Source organism: Plutella xylostella, chromosome 25 (assembly GCF_932276165.1).
Source record: "Plutella xylostella chromosome 25, ilPluXylo3.1, whole genome shotgun sequence".
In the NCBI taxonomy this organism is placed as follows: domain Eukaryota; kingdom Metazoa; phylum Arthropoda; class Insecta; order Lepidoptera; family Plutellidae; genus Plutella; species Plutella xylostella.
In genome coordinates, this window is record NC_064005.1 from 4,995,435 (window position 1) to 5,009,168 (window position 13,734).

Genomic DNA, 13,734 nt, shown 5'->3' on the forward strand with positions numbered 1-13,734 from the left:
TAATGTCTCTGCACGATACGAATAGAAACGAAAAATAAAGTGCAGGAAACTGTTTCTACAAACAAAAGGGCAAGTTTAGTAACAGCAATCCATCCGCAACTAGACATCACACCGAAAAGGTACTGTTTAATAAAGTTGTTTCAGAACAGCCGAAAAGAAAATTTTACCTAATTTGCTTCAGAGATGCAACAGGTATGCAGATAATAATCAGTTGTTACAGATTCACCACTATTTAGATTTGTGAGTAGAATGTAATCATACTATGTTGGAAAGCAATGTTTTAATTTGAGTAAATTGAATTATTTATGATGACTTTGAAGACGATATTGACTTTGATGAGTCAAGTTAGTTTGAATAACTACCCGCAAGTTAAAACTGGCCAAAATTATTTTCCCCAAAATACCAAATTGTAAATGAAAGAAACTGCAATTAAGATAAGACAACATTTATGTAAATGAATTTACCAAAAGTAAACTGAAATGCTTAACGTAACTGAAAGAAATCAGCGTTATTATGTATTCATTATTTCATAAAAGATAATCAGGACTAGATTAAGATGTAAGTATACAGAAATATCAAGCTTAACTCAGTAATTTTCTCAGTTTCCCATGAAGATTGTAACCAAAGATATCTCCCAACAGGTGTGAAAACAGCAGAGCTTTACGTGGCTATAAGGGTTAAAAAATATATCGACAAAATGGGTTTTCGACGAGGTTTGCAGCCAAAGTATGTATATGTGTATATATAGCCACGTAAACTGGGTACTCGGCGTGTAGGTACAGAAAAAAAAACGACGAAATGGTATTCGACGTGTAGCGTGGCGCGGTTTGGGCAACAAAAAGGTTTCCGACGGGTTAACGCCAAGAAAGAAGTTAGCAAATGGTTTTCGTCGCGTACGGTGCCGTCGGCGTCGTGTAGGTTCTGCAAATGGCGGCGGTACCTCGTGTAGATCTGCGTGACGCCGTGTAGACCTCCAATGAGCGACGTGTAGATGTGCACCTACACCGCATAGATCGCCGAGGTACGCCGTGTAGATCGCGACCGTCGTGTAGACACAGCTTTAGCACACAAGATAACGCCAAGCGCAGAAATGAGTCAGCATATACTATAGCTGAAAACAGATATTGTTGCGTCGAATTTAGGTGAATTGGCGTTGATTTTACCCAATGATCCAAATAACACATAGATCACGTAAGTTCTTCCATAGTTACTAGTACCTTCATACTTATCACATTCTTTATGAGTGTAAGTTTTATATCAGCTTTTTTTTTGTTTTCAGATATCAAATATCGGTAACAGCAGTAATTAATTACTTATACATTAGAATCGATAAAGAGAAAAGAGACGGTGACATGAATTTAATAAAGGAGAGATTAATCACACTACCGGACAAAATATTAACTTATACTCAGAGGTCTTCTTTATACATTTGAAACTATGCGACTAATATTTTTTACAGGTTTTTAGAACGTTTATATTTTATAGTATGTATATAACTGTTATAACAGTAAAAAAAATATAAGTAAAAAAAATGGCTTAAAAAAAACAATAAGGAAACGTGTTAAAAGAATAAGAAAAATCTGCCAAAAAATAATATGGTTGCCATGAAAAATATTAAAACATAAAGAAAAAAACAAAAAAAATGGCTGAAAAAGAACAAAAATATATAGAAAAAATATAAAACAAAAAGACAGCTGAAAAAAATAATAATTATGCCAACCAAAAAAACAGATAAAAAATATTAAAAAAATTAAAGGCAATGGCTGCAAAGGCTAGGATGACAAATTGCTTTTCAGGGTCAAGATTCAAGCAAGAAGACTCAAGACGAAGACTGAAGTTTCAAGACGAAGAATGAAGACTCAAGACGAAGAATGAAGACTCAAGACGAAGCATGAAGACTCAAGACGAAGAATGAAGACTCAAGACGAAGAATGAAGACTCAAGATGAAGAATGAAGACTCAAGATGAAGAATGAAGACTCAAGACAAAGAATGAAGACTCAAGAAGAAGAATGAAGACTCAAGATGAAGAATGAGGACTCAAGACGAAGAATGAAGACTCAAGACGAAGAATGAAGACTCAAGACGAAGAATGAAGACTCAAGAGGAGAACTGAAGACTCAAGACCTAAGAGAAGGAACGAAATGATTATAAAATATAATGCTAAAAGACCTTTAAAAAGACGATTACTGAAAAAAATACAAAAAAATAAAATTGAAAAAAAACAAATATGAAAAATACGAAAAAAATACCAAAAAGTAATATTGAAAAAAACACATATGTTCCTAAAAACAAATAAAAAAATATAAAGATAAAACTAGCCAAGGATAGGTTAAATTTGTTTTTCAGGATCAATAACGAAGAATGAACAGTGAAATCTCCAGATTAAGGAAGAAGACTCAAGATGAAGAACGAAGATTCAAGATGAAGAAAGGAGACTCAAGATGAAAAAAGAAGACTCAAGATGCAGAAAGAAGACTCAAGATGAAGAAAGAAGACTCAAGATGAAGAAAGAAGACTCAAGATGAAGAAAGAAGACTCAAGTTGAAGAAACAAGACTCAAGATGAAGAACGAAGACTCTAGATGCAGAACGAAGCCCCAAGATGAAGAACGAAGACTCAAGATGAATAAAGAAGACCCAAGATGAAGAACGAAGACTCAAGATGAATAAAGAAGACTCAAGATGAAGAACGAAGACTCAAGATGAAGAACGATGACTCCAGATGAAGAAAGAAGACTCAAGCTGAAGAACGAAAAGTTGAAGAATGAAGACAAAATTGAAGACCTGAGGTGGGATTTTAATAATGATTTACAGGATCGCCTTGTAAAATAATGAATAACAGCAGAGTAAGAGGACAACAACTACACGCAGAAGAGGACGGCGGCTACGGCAGAGGAAGAGGACGGCGGCTACGGGCAGAGGAAGAGGACGGCGGCTACGGGCAGAGGAAGAGGACGGCGGCTACGGGCAGAGGAAGAAGACGGCGGCTACGGGCAGAGGAAGAAGACGGCGACTACGGGCAGAGGAAGAGGACGGCGACTACGGGCAGAGGAAGAAGATGGCGACTACGGGCAGAGGAAGAGGACGGCGGCTACGGGCAGAGGAAGAGGACGGTGACTACGGGGGGAAGAAGAGGACGGCGGCTACGGGCAGAGGAAGAGGACGGCGACTACGGGCAGGCGGCGACTACGGGTGGAAGAAGAGGACGACGGCACCGGGCACCTGAAGAGGACGGCGGCGACGGGCAGTAGAAGAGGACGGCGGCGACGGGCAGAGGAAGAGGACGGCGGCTACGGGCAGAAGAAGAGGACGGCGGCGACGGGCACAGGAAGAGGACGACGGCTACACGCAGACGAAAAGGGACAACATGGAATGACCAGGTAAAAAAAATATTTTGTGACCATCGCTTTTTAATGCTATGGTGGATAAATGAGATCCAATACTTAGATATCCCTCTTAATCTTAGGTCAGATAATAACTAACATATTTTTTCCTATTTTACAGGAAAAGGAAGACACGACAACATCGAGGAACAAGCCTACTACGGCGAAAAGAAGCGCAACGGCCACTACACTGCACTGCAGGTCTGCACCATCGAAGGGGAAAATCTTTCCAGACTCCCAGCTACGGTGAAGCTACCTATTGGAGGAGACACTAGGACCATCGGCTCCGGCGGAGAAGAGGACCTTCACCGAATACGGCAACGAAGAAGGAAGGGCAGCAGAGGACCAGAAACTGCGGCGGCGAAGAGGGGCAGCGAGACGAAGAAAGAAGACAAGCCGGACAACGTAACAACTTCAGGTAATAATACTGTACTGTCGCTAATTACTTTCTTGAATACCTGCCTGCCTATGTCTTACTGATTTAACGAATACCTATATTTATAATGTTTAATTACCATATTGATTTTTTTCACAGGCGGTGACGGTGGCGTAGACAACGTGGGCATCTTCGTGGCAATGGACTCTAGTCATAGGTTGGTATAATTTACAACCGGTTTCTACTTCACATCTGAAATGTAAAGTAGAAACCGTTTCTTCACAGATTCCATCTTTACAGCTTGTATGAAAAGGAATGTAATAATAGAAGTAGGTAAGTATCTATTGAGCATGAGAATGGAAATTCGACGGAAAAAAATAATATGGCGATTATAATTGGATATCCAAAAAACAGACATACATTTTACTAAAATAAAAATAATCATGTGAAGTACAAAAGATCCGTAATGTTGACACAAGACGTGTCCTTATGATGACGGAAGGCAAGACAATTTAAAGATAGCAAACGCAGAAGTAATATCAAGAGTTATAAAAAGACCAGGATACAATTTATTAAGTAAATCTATATCAGGTTAAAGTATTATTTAAAAGTTAACTGAAGATCCAAGAAAAACGATGATTAAAGAGAGATACAAAATGATTACCTACTCAAAAAACAATATCAAGACACAATACCCCATGAGATGCTAGATGAAGACACAAAAATGCAAGATGAAGTGACAAGATACAAGATGAAGATACAAGATGAAGCCAAAAGATGCAAGGAGAAGATACGAGATGAAGACACATGATGCCAGATAAAGATACAATATGAAGACTCAAGATGCAAGCAGAAGACACATATGATGCAAGATGAAGATTTAAATTGAAAACTCAAGACACAATATACAAAATAATTACTCAAGATTCAAAATAAATAAGATACAAGATGAAGACTTAAGATGCAAGATGCAAGATGAAGACTCAAGATTCAAGATGAAGACTAAAGATGCAAGATGAAGACTCAAGATACAAGATGAAGACTCAAGATACAAGATTAAGACTCAAGATACAAGATGAAGACTCAAGATACAAGATGAAGACTCAAGATACAAGATGAAGACTCATGATACAAGATGAAGACTCATGATACAAGATGAAGACTCATGATACAAGATGAAGACTCATGATACAAGATGAAGACTCATGATGCAAGATAAATTGCAAGCAGAAGACACATATGATGCAAGATGAAGATGTAAATTGAAGTCAAGATTCAAGATGAAGACTAAAAATGCAAGACTCAAGAAGCTAGATGAAGACTGAAAATGCAAGACTCAAGATGCAAGATGAAGACTCAAGATGCAAGATGAATACTCAAGATGCAAGATGAAGACTCAAGATGAAAGATGAAGACTCAAGATGCAAGATAAAGACTCAAAATGAAAGATAAAGGCTCAAAATGCAAGATGAAGACTCAAAATGCTAGATGAAGACTCAAAATGCAAGATGAAGACTAAAAAGATGCAAAATTAATGAATGCTCAAGATGCAAGACTCAAGATGCTAGATGAAGACTAAAAATGCAAAATGAAGACTCGAGATACAAGATGAAGACTCAAGATTCAAGATGAAGACTAAAGATGCAAAATGAAGTCTCAAGATGCCAGCAGAAGATACAAGATTAAGATTCAAGATGAAGACACAAGATGGAGGAACAAGATGCAAGATGAAGACTGAAGAAGAATGAAGATCCAGAGAAGAACACTTCAAAGTTGGCGAATTGCGACTGTGAAAAAGGTGGGTTGATTTATTTATTTTACTTCTCTTTCATTTAATTAGATCCAACATCAAATTTCAATTTGTATTTTTCAGTAATAATATTATGTACCAACCTCTAGGTCTATGTACTTTTTAAGTTTGACTACATACTGGTATGATTAGGTAACATGTTGGTTTATTCTTTTTCAGGTAACGGTGGCAGAACAAATGAATGGATGAATACGTCGAACTCGAGCAATAAGCGCGACTAAGCTATCAAATCAATGCTAGTTTCTTATTTAGAAAAACAGTGATAACTAATTAAATTCAATAATTAAATACTTTTTTTGTTATTCAGGGTATAATTATTTTGACGGTTCAGTGGAGTTTCTTTGCCGCTTCTTCTCCACATAGTGAATGAACCTTTGAAGCGGTACTAAAGTCGTAAAAATTTTAACTACCTGACACTATCAAAAGCTTTGTTGTAATTCTTAAATACTTAATAATAACTTACTTACGTCTCATAAAAAAAAAACAATTAACCAAACAGTACCTAAATGATTTACAAAATATAAACTAAATAAATAAATTACTTTTATTACAATATATTTTTCAATAAAAACCTTTCCAATTATTTTCTACCTTTTATTTAAAATGCACCCTTACCATTAATTATAACCATATAGTTAGTTAGGGAATAAATATAATTAAATAGAGTTTGGAATGTTATAAATATCTACACCTAATATAGTAGAAACATTGGACTAATTATCTTTTCCAAAACGGAAGTAACCATTTCATTTTAACATTCTATAATAACTTTGTAACATTAATTCAATTATTGCATCCTAATGATTAAGATAATAAAGTCATCCAGTGTCACCTGATCCAAGTTGAGCCAATTCTTCAGTAAGTAAGGTTTGGAACTCTGTGTAGATAGCTTGAATCATTGCCAACCTGGGTTTAGTATACTGAAAAAGTAAGATATTTTTTGAAACAGAGCAAACACATATTTCATTAAAGTTAAATTAGGTTTTGGGCTTTTACTAAATACCTACTCATTATAGTAACAGCTGATACAAAAGCAGTGTCACTCAATTAGAGCACACATAAAATTAGTGGTGCTGGGTTCAATTCCTAGCTGGGGCAAGGTTAAGTTTTTTAAAAGGTCCTTTCTGGTATCAAGATAGAAAATTCTGAGTTGGACAATGGAACTATGTCTGTCGCTTTCTGTCCATATACTGTCAAAGCAAGGAAGCAATACATTTAAAATCAACTTTATCTTGAAAATCCTTTGTGCTACTCAGCTATAGTGGCTCAAATGTGTTAATGTTACCTTGAACAAAGGAATTAGTTTTATCCCTCCAGGCTCAGTATCACTCTTGACTAGAATTGTAAGGAAGTACAGGACTCTATTCTGGAAACATAATAAATGGTATTTATTTCATAGATAGATATCATACATAAGACATCTTTATTAATCAGTTAACCTTTATACATAACATATCATGTCCAGGAAAAGGTTAAATTAAAAAGGAAGTAGACTGTCAGACCATTGGTTGTAGGTACAGTAATACTACATTATACACTACAATTAAATGGCATGTTTAATAAAACTTACTAATTTGATGACTTCATTGATGATAACATCATCTATAGTATTCCATGGCACAAAAGTGTCTTCTCTCCCATACACATACTTCACAGAGCACTGGATACCAACTGATGGGATCACCACTATACTTTCTGGAATCAAACAGTTTATTATAGCAGGTAATTATAGTCATGGTTGTTACTGTAATTTATATAAGGATATTAATCAGAAAACATAATCCAATGGTAGGTTTTCTATGCACTACATTCCAAGAGGAAAATCTTGGCCTAACCACATAATAATAACTAGTAACACCATGGAACTAATAAGTACTTAGTACAGTAAGTACTTATTACTTCCATGAGAACACCTATATTTAAACATCCAGATCAATCATTAATTGGTACTTAACAATAAGTTACTAATAATTCATACTAATCAACTATTGTATTTGTATGCTTTCATTCTACATTGCATAGGTATAAAACTCGTTTATAAGTATTCAATTGTAGAAATTATTGATTTGTGTGAACTAACTCACCTGATTGAACGCTATGTGTAATCCATAGAACTAGTAGAAACGACAGCACAATAACCGTAATTAATATAGCGTTTAAACTAATACGAATGTAAAAAATAGATAAAATATTGAATATTACAGCTAAAAAAAGAGAAAATTTTGAAAACGATGACTTGTTCTCCTTTTTCTTGAAAAATATTGTAAATATCCTAGACTTTGGACATTCACTCTTAGGTTCAACGGTTAATGTTAAGGGAATTCCATTAACGTTTTGTTGATGAATTTTAGTAAGCATTTTCATTTATAATTTTACAAAAATTATTGATTTCATTTTTGTAAACAAAACTCAACAAAATTCTAATCTGTCACTTTGCGCTTACGAATTGACGTAAGTCAACGGTCCCACAAAAATACTGGTCTGTGGCAAAAAAACGACAGACTGTGGGACAGACGCATAGACTGTTATTATTAAGAGGTCTGTAAATTTTATTTTCATTCACCGTTGTTAGGTACCGTATAGAAGCGAAGTATTTGTATACTCAACAATAATAAAATAAAGAATGTAAATCGTTGTGAGAACCGTTAGAAGGTTGGTATATCGTATCGCGTTGCACCATTGATGCACAGACCTCACAGACCTACACATTGTGAATTTGTGAATCCATCAACAACTGTTTGCTATAGCAACGGTTGTACAAACAAAGAATTTGACGTCAGAGTCATGAAGAAGTAAATTTTAAAGTACTTACCTATTATCTAAAAATCCACAGTTTTTTTTTAAACCAATGGCAGGGTCTGAAAGCAGTGGGTGGGTGTTTGATTCCCTTGTAGGGTTCTTACATGGGCCGGTTTGGAATGACCCGCTACAGTCTTTCATAGAAGAGAAGTCCTTACGTGAGTCATTTTTACGCTATCTATTTAACTAATCTTAATTATACCTAATTATTCTAGGTAAGTAACTAACTACCTACCGTTTTAGGATAGTAACTATAGGTAGGTAACCTACCTTAACGAAGCAGGCATTAAGATGTTATATATCAAGTGATAAGTACTTATCTGCAGTCAGTGCTGGACTATTGCTGGATATAATATATGTATACCTAGGCCTCTATAAGGCCTCTATCAAGCATCCCCATTACACTACAGTCCAGCAGGCAGAAACAGGGGTGCATCAAGGATGGTCCACACACCGTTTTGTGTGATTGATTAAAACCTATATACTTAATTAAGTCATTCCTTCTTCGTTTGATGTTCACGTGCAAATACCTTGATTACGCTAGGCTATGTGAGACTGAACAGCTGTGCATTATATTTATTTTATTCAACAGCCTTCGAACCGGCAGATAATGGTGAAGTGCAACATAGGCCAGAATATAAAAAGATTCACGAAGAATACAAAGACTTGGTAATGTACCTTACGTACTTATTATTAAGTATGTATACAACATTATGTACTTATACATGTGCGTATTTCTGCGGTTGCGGGAAAAGTTTTAAATGTAGGTGTAAGGTCAACCGGGGCCAAGTCGCCTACGGGGCTAATGCCTCAAATCCATTTATCTTCCGAACCTCATACTTTAGAACTACTGGAGTCATCTGCTATCTATCTTTGGAACTCAAACTTTTACCACTGACCAATAGATGTCGTATCCGGGGCAATTTTCTTAAATAATTTGCCTTTTTAATTTTTTCACCTCTTTTGGCCACCTCCGGTTTCCTGACACGTTTTTTTGAATCGTCCCAAATGTGTGTTTGTTTAAAAGAATCTATGTTTCCTAACTGTAAATACTGTTATTGTTTTGTTGCTTTACATATTGTTTTGATTATTTTATTGAAATAACGTAAGATTCGGACACAATATGCAATTAAAAATTTATAGGTTTAGCTTTTTTTTTGGGGTAAATGCCTCTGGGCTGATGGGGTTATTGCCTCTATTGCGGCGCAATAGCCCCATTTCCAGAGGTTCTAAACATTTTATGTCATGATAAATGTATTTTATACACTCATGAGCAATGAAAAAGTTCCATAGACATTAGCACCAAATTACTCCTAAACGAAAAATACTAGGTTAATGACGCCTTCTGCAATATTGAAGAACATTTAACAGCGTATCAGAATTAACATTCTTAGATTGGTAATCCAACTAAAACGTAAATAATTTGAATATATATTAAACTAAATGTTTTAAAAAATTGGCGTCATTTAGTGTCGACATTGTAAGGTTGTTAACTCGGTATATAGAAAATAATCATATTTAATAAATAATAAATAAAAAAACAGTCATATTAACTGAATGATCCCACTTGTTTATAAAACTCTTAATAGTTTAGTAATGAATTAAATTCCGTCAGACTCTAAAAATGGTATACTTACTAATTTAAAGTTGTGGTTTGATTGCAAATTATAAAAAATATGAATAGAATAGAATAGAATAGAATAGTTTTTATTTGCATGAATGTAGGTAAATGGCAAGTTATTACAAATTATAAGTACAGCTACATCCTGCCCTTTGGGGGCGTACAAATATTATTACATGAGTATTTGGTGCATGCATACCATTAATAATAAAATTACAAAATACAAAGCTAGTCATAATATATTATATTACAAATTGTCAGCAAAAAATTCACGCCCTTGTATGCTTTTATACTTTATTTGTATTTGTCGTGTAAGTATTTATACTTTTTTAAGTCCAATAAAGTAATCATAAATAAAATGTTGAGCACCCCTGGAATCTTGGATGGGGTAAATGCCACTACAAGAAATTAGTGTGTGTAGGCGACATAGCCCCGAAAATTTTTGATCAACTAATTCTCCTTTACTAAGCGCAGTATTTAGTTTACAAGCTAATAATTAGCTACGTTAATAGTAATTCTATACATGATATCTACTTTAACTTGTAAAAAGCTCTTCCAAGCACACAAAACTAGTGAAAGAGGCATTAGCCCCACTATGGGCTATTGCGCCTAAAAATCCCATTTTTTGTAGAAACGTCGTTTACACGTAGAAGATATTTAAAATTCTACAAAATTGCATCAAAATATGAAATTAGATAAAATTTCCTAATATGTATCACAAGTTATAGCTTAATAGGGCGTATGGTCTGTTTGTTATGTTCAAATGAATATGAAAGTCAAAGTATTGTGGCGCAATGGCCCCGGTTGACCTTACTTACTTACACTTTTTTACCTTTTTACCTACCTTGTCAAAAACTCAAAAACTGTCAAAAATATAAATAAATATGTGGGGACATTTCACACACGGCCATCCGACCCCAAGCTAGGCAGAATCTGTGTTATGGGTGTCGGACAGCTATACACACAAATACATAGATAGATACATACTAAATATAAAGTTTTTGACAAGGTACAAAAGTGTAAGTGACTACCTAAGTAAGTATAGGCTCTACTCCGCTCTACCTACCGGTCGGTTTCATAAGTTGCAATACGCAGTATACAGTATACAGTATACCGTACCTCGTGCCTACCACCGTCAGTGGTACCCGCAACCGCAGGAATACGTTATAATAGTATGCAAGTATATTCGAATCTACTTAGTTATAGGCGTCGAATATATTATTAAAAAAACGAATACTCACACCCAGGTAGACGTGATGCTAAGCACGTTCATGGAAGACATCGGCATCACGTCGGAGCAGTTCGAGAGCGCGTGCCGCATGTCGGCGCGCGATCTGGCGGGGCTGCCGGCGCACTTCCACCGCCGGCTCTTCGACCAGATCTGGGCCGCCAACGACTACGACATCTTCGTCAAGATGATGACGCACAAGAATGTTGAGCTGCAGTTGCAGGTGGGGGTTTGAAGAGATTATTTATAGGTTAAATTGGCCAGTTCGTAACTTACCTGCAATAATAGAAATCATGTATCTTGCTTAAAATGGCGGCCATAATGATAAGGGATTTCGGCGAGCTCGTACTACCCACAATTAGTTAGTGTTTTTTTTCTCTGTGTTCACGATAACGATATAGGTAGGTACGTCGAGCCGCCACTGCCGCCTGAAAACTTGAAGTGTCTGACTTAGTTAGGTAGGTACATTGGAAAAAGTACCACGTTTGTATAGTGATCGCGGACAGCTTCGGATAAAGTTCTTTCATGTTCAGACGATATCAACCATGCCTTTAGGTAAGTATCAAAGGTACAATCGGATGTACTTATACCATTCTGAGATAGCCACAGATTCCTTTCATTTCCAACACCAGTCTAACAGTCTAACCCTGTGTATTCCTCGTAGGCCCTGGAGCTGATCGAGCGTCGGTTCGGCGCGCGGCCGGCACTGTTTTCCGACGACGCGGAGCCCAGCCCGCGCAGCGACGACAGCGGGGACTGGTCCGACCAGGTCATGAAGGAGGTCAAGCAGTAAGTACCTACTAGACCTTAGGTACGCCGCCACCACCGCTGCCTATTGGGTATTGTGACGTTGTCTAAAATATACGTTACACAATATATATAAGTACTCAACATTGTTTGGTTATAGCTAAGCTACTTAAGGGATTATAAATTCAAATATACATACCTACTACATTCAGGGTAATTAGCTGAACCTGTAGCACTTGAATTTCTAGTCCCGTAGATCAAGTAGTAAGGCTCAACGTTCAGGTTCTATACATATATCGTTTTTTTTTAAATCTTACTTATTCTGATACTGCTCTGTAAGCTCAAACGTTATGGTTATAAATAACTAAAATAATCCTCCAGATTAAGCCTGGAGGAGCCATCTGACGAGAACCAAGTGGACGTCCCGCCGGAGATGGTCGTCGAAGAAAAGCAGTCTCTGTTACTAAAACTGCAGAGCTTTGACAAAAACGAAGAACGTAAGGCCGAAGCGAAGAAACAGGAAGAAGCACAGACTGCCATCGAGGAATCTCCAGTGGAAGACGTTGAAGAGGCTGCAGACGAGATAGTTGTGAAGCCACCAGCTGCTAAAGTGAAAGCGCCGCCGCCGCCAGTTCCGGTTGTGTTGCCAGTGTTGAAAAAAGTTGAGGTAAAAAAGTACCTAGACATTGACGGTATTTTTTGTTAGGAGTTTAGTTTAGAGGTTGAGCAAAGAAAAAAGTTTAGTTTGCCAAACTTTTAATCGGTATCGTACGTAACTATATACATATAACGGAGTCGGAATAAATAAATATAAATACTATGTTTCACGTAGCTGGTGAGTGAGGACGAGGTGAGGGCGCGCCAGGAGTACCTGAAGCAGCAGCGGGACAAGCTGCTGGCGCTCAAGAAGCGCGTCCGCGAGCGCCGCCTCGGGGCCGCTCAGGAGGAGGATGAGGGAGATGCAGGTAAGCAACTGTACTGCATTTAAAGTCCACAATAAGCTTGTCAACTAGTAATCGTCCACTGCTGAGCAGGGGCTTCTTCCAAGGACCGCCACAACACTCTGTCCTACGGCTATCATCGTCATCATCATCAGCTAATAATCATCCACTGCTGAACACAGGGCTCTCCCAAGGAGCGCCACAACACTCGCTCCTCGGCCATCCTCTTCCAACCACTACCGGCTACCCGCCTAAGGCCGTCGGTCCAGGTCTTTGTCCTCGGGCAACCTCATTTATTATCAACTAACTGGTCTACTTGCAGGAGGCGAGGGTGAGGCCTCGAAGCCGGCGCGGCCGCGGTCGGCGCGCGTGGCGGCGGCGGCGCTGGCGGGCTCGGCGCCCCGGCCGCCGCCCGACGCCATGTCGCTGCGCCGCGCGCTCGCCACGCAACTCAAGACTGAGGTCGTGGACACGCAACACTGATGTTTTGAAAATGCTATGGATATGGCCCCCTATATTCGATCAAGTTAATTTGGTCGGAATATCCACCTGTTTGATAATTTTAACAGAGTCCATACAAAAATCTTTTTCATGTTTTTTTTCTGTGATATTACTTTTATTAAGCCCCAGTTTCACCATACTCTGTTAGATCATAACATGGGATTAGTTGTTGACTTGACTCATCTCTCAAGAATTTAATATCTTCTCCATGGAGTTGAAATATAATTGATGACATTACAATGTAACAGGGGCATAATGATCTAACAGACTATGGTGAAACTAGGCTTAAATGTTTAGTTGCTGGGTAATTACTATAAATTATTCTAA

General features: G+C 37.4%; 2 protein-coding genes and 2 long non-coding RNA genes across 5 annotated transcripts; 3 read left to right on the plus strand and 1 right to left on the minus strand.

Moving 5' to 3' along the window:
• The first annotated feature begins 32 nt into the window (after positions 1-32).
• Positions 33-4,744, plus strand: LOC119691128. 2 transcript variants are annotated; one of them, XR_007267752.1, is made up of 6 exons: positions 33-558; positions 642-1,191; positions 1,280-3,381; positions 3,506-3,802; positions 3,920-3,977; positions 4,061-4,744. It is a non-coding gene; the product is annotated as an uncharacterized LOC119691128 (long non-coding RNA). The 2 variants fall into 2 exon arrangements; XR_005253834.2 differs by having other exon boundaries at positions 3,920-4,744.
• A 253-nt stretch (positions 4,745-4,997) lies between these two features.
• Positions 4,998-5,821, plus strand: LOC125490562. The gene is made up of 2 exons (XR_007267753.1): positions 4,998-5,558; positions 5,730-5,821. It is a non-coding gene; the product is annotated as an uncharacterized LOC125490562 (long non-coding RNA).
• Positions 5,822-6,150: 329 nt separating this feature from the next.
• LOC105393622 (phosphatidylinositol N-acetylglucosaminyltransferase subunit H) lies at positions 6,151-8,002 on the minus strand. The gene is made up of 4 exons (XM_011565413.3): positions 7,655-8,002; positions 7,141-7,265; positions 6,856-6,936; positions 6,151-6,490 (listed from the first exon to the last, which is right to left on the minus strand). Exons 1-4 carry the CDS (start codon positions 7,932-7,934, stop codon positions 6,389-6,391), a joined length of 588 nt encoding a protein of 195 aa, XP_011563715.3. The 5' UTR covers positions 7,935-8,002; the 3' UTR covers positions 6,151-6,388.
• Positions 8,003-8,311: 309 nt separating this feature from the next.
• On the plus strand, positions 8,312-13,572 carry LOC105393632 (cilia- and flagella-associated protein 36). Its single transcript, XM_048630420.1, has 7 exons — positions 8,312-8,527; positions 8,962-9,038; positions 11,238-11,441; positions 11,883-12,007; positions 12,347-12,632; positions 12,798-12,930; positions 13,229-13,572. The coding sequence occupies exons 1-7, from the start codon at positions 8,419-8,421 to the stop codon at positions 13,387-13,389; spliced, it is 1,095 nt and encodes a 364-aa protein (XP_048486377.1). The 5' UTR covers positions 8,312-8,418; the 3' UTR covers positions 13,390-13,572.
• Positions 13,573-13,734: the final 162 nt, after the last annotated feature.

Bases quoted from the DNA above. Each gene is read 5' to 3' on its own strand.
- LOC105393622 (XM_011565413.3), bottom strand. From the start codon at position 7,934: ATGAAAATGCTTACTAAAATTCATCAACAAAACGTTAATGGAATTCCC. The intron at 7,266-7,654 runs GTGAGTTAGTTC...GTTTGATTCCAG, and splicing joins TACACATAGCGTTCAATCAG to AAAGTATAGTGGTGATCCCA. The intron at 6,491-6,855 runs GTAACATTAACA...TTACTTTTTCAG, and splicing joins AACTAATTCCTTTGTTCAAG to TATACTAAACCCAGGTTGGC.
- LOC105393632 (XM_048630420.1), top strand. From the start codon at position 8,419: ATGGCAGGGTCTGAAAGCAGTGGGTGGGTGTTTGATTCCCTTGTAGGG. The intron at 9,039-11,237 runs GTAATGTACCTT...ACTCACACCCAG, and splicing joins ACGAAGAATACAAAGACTTG to GTAGACGTGATGCTAAGCAC. The intron at 12,633-12,797 runs GTAAAAAAGTAC...TGTTTCACGTAG, and splicing joins CAGTGTTGAAAAAAGTTGAG to CTGGTGAGTGAGGACGAGGT.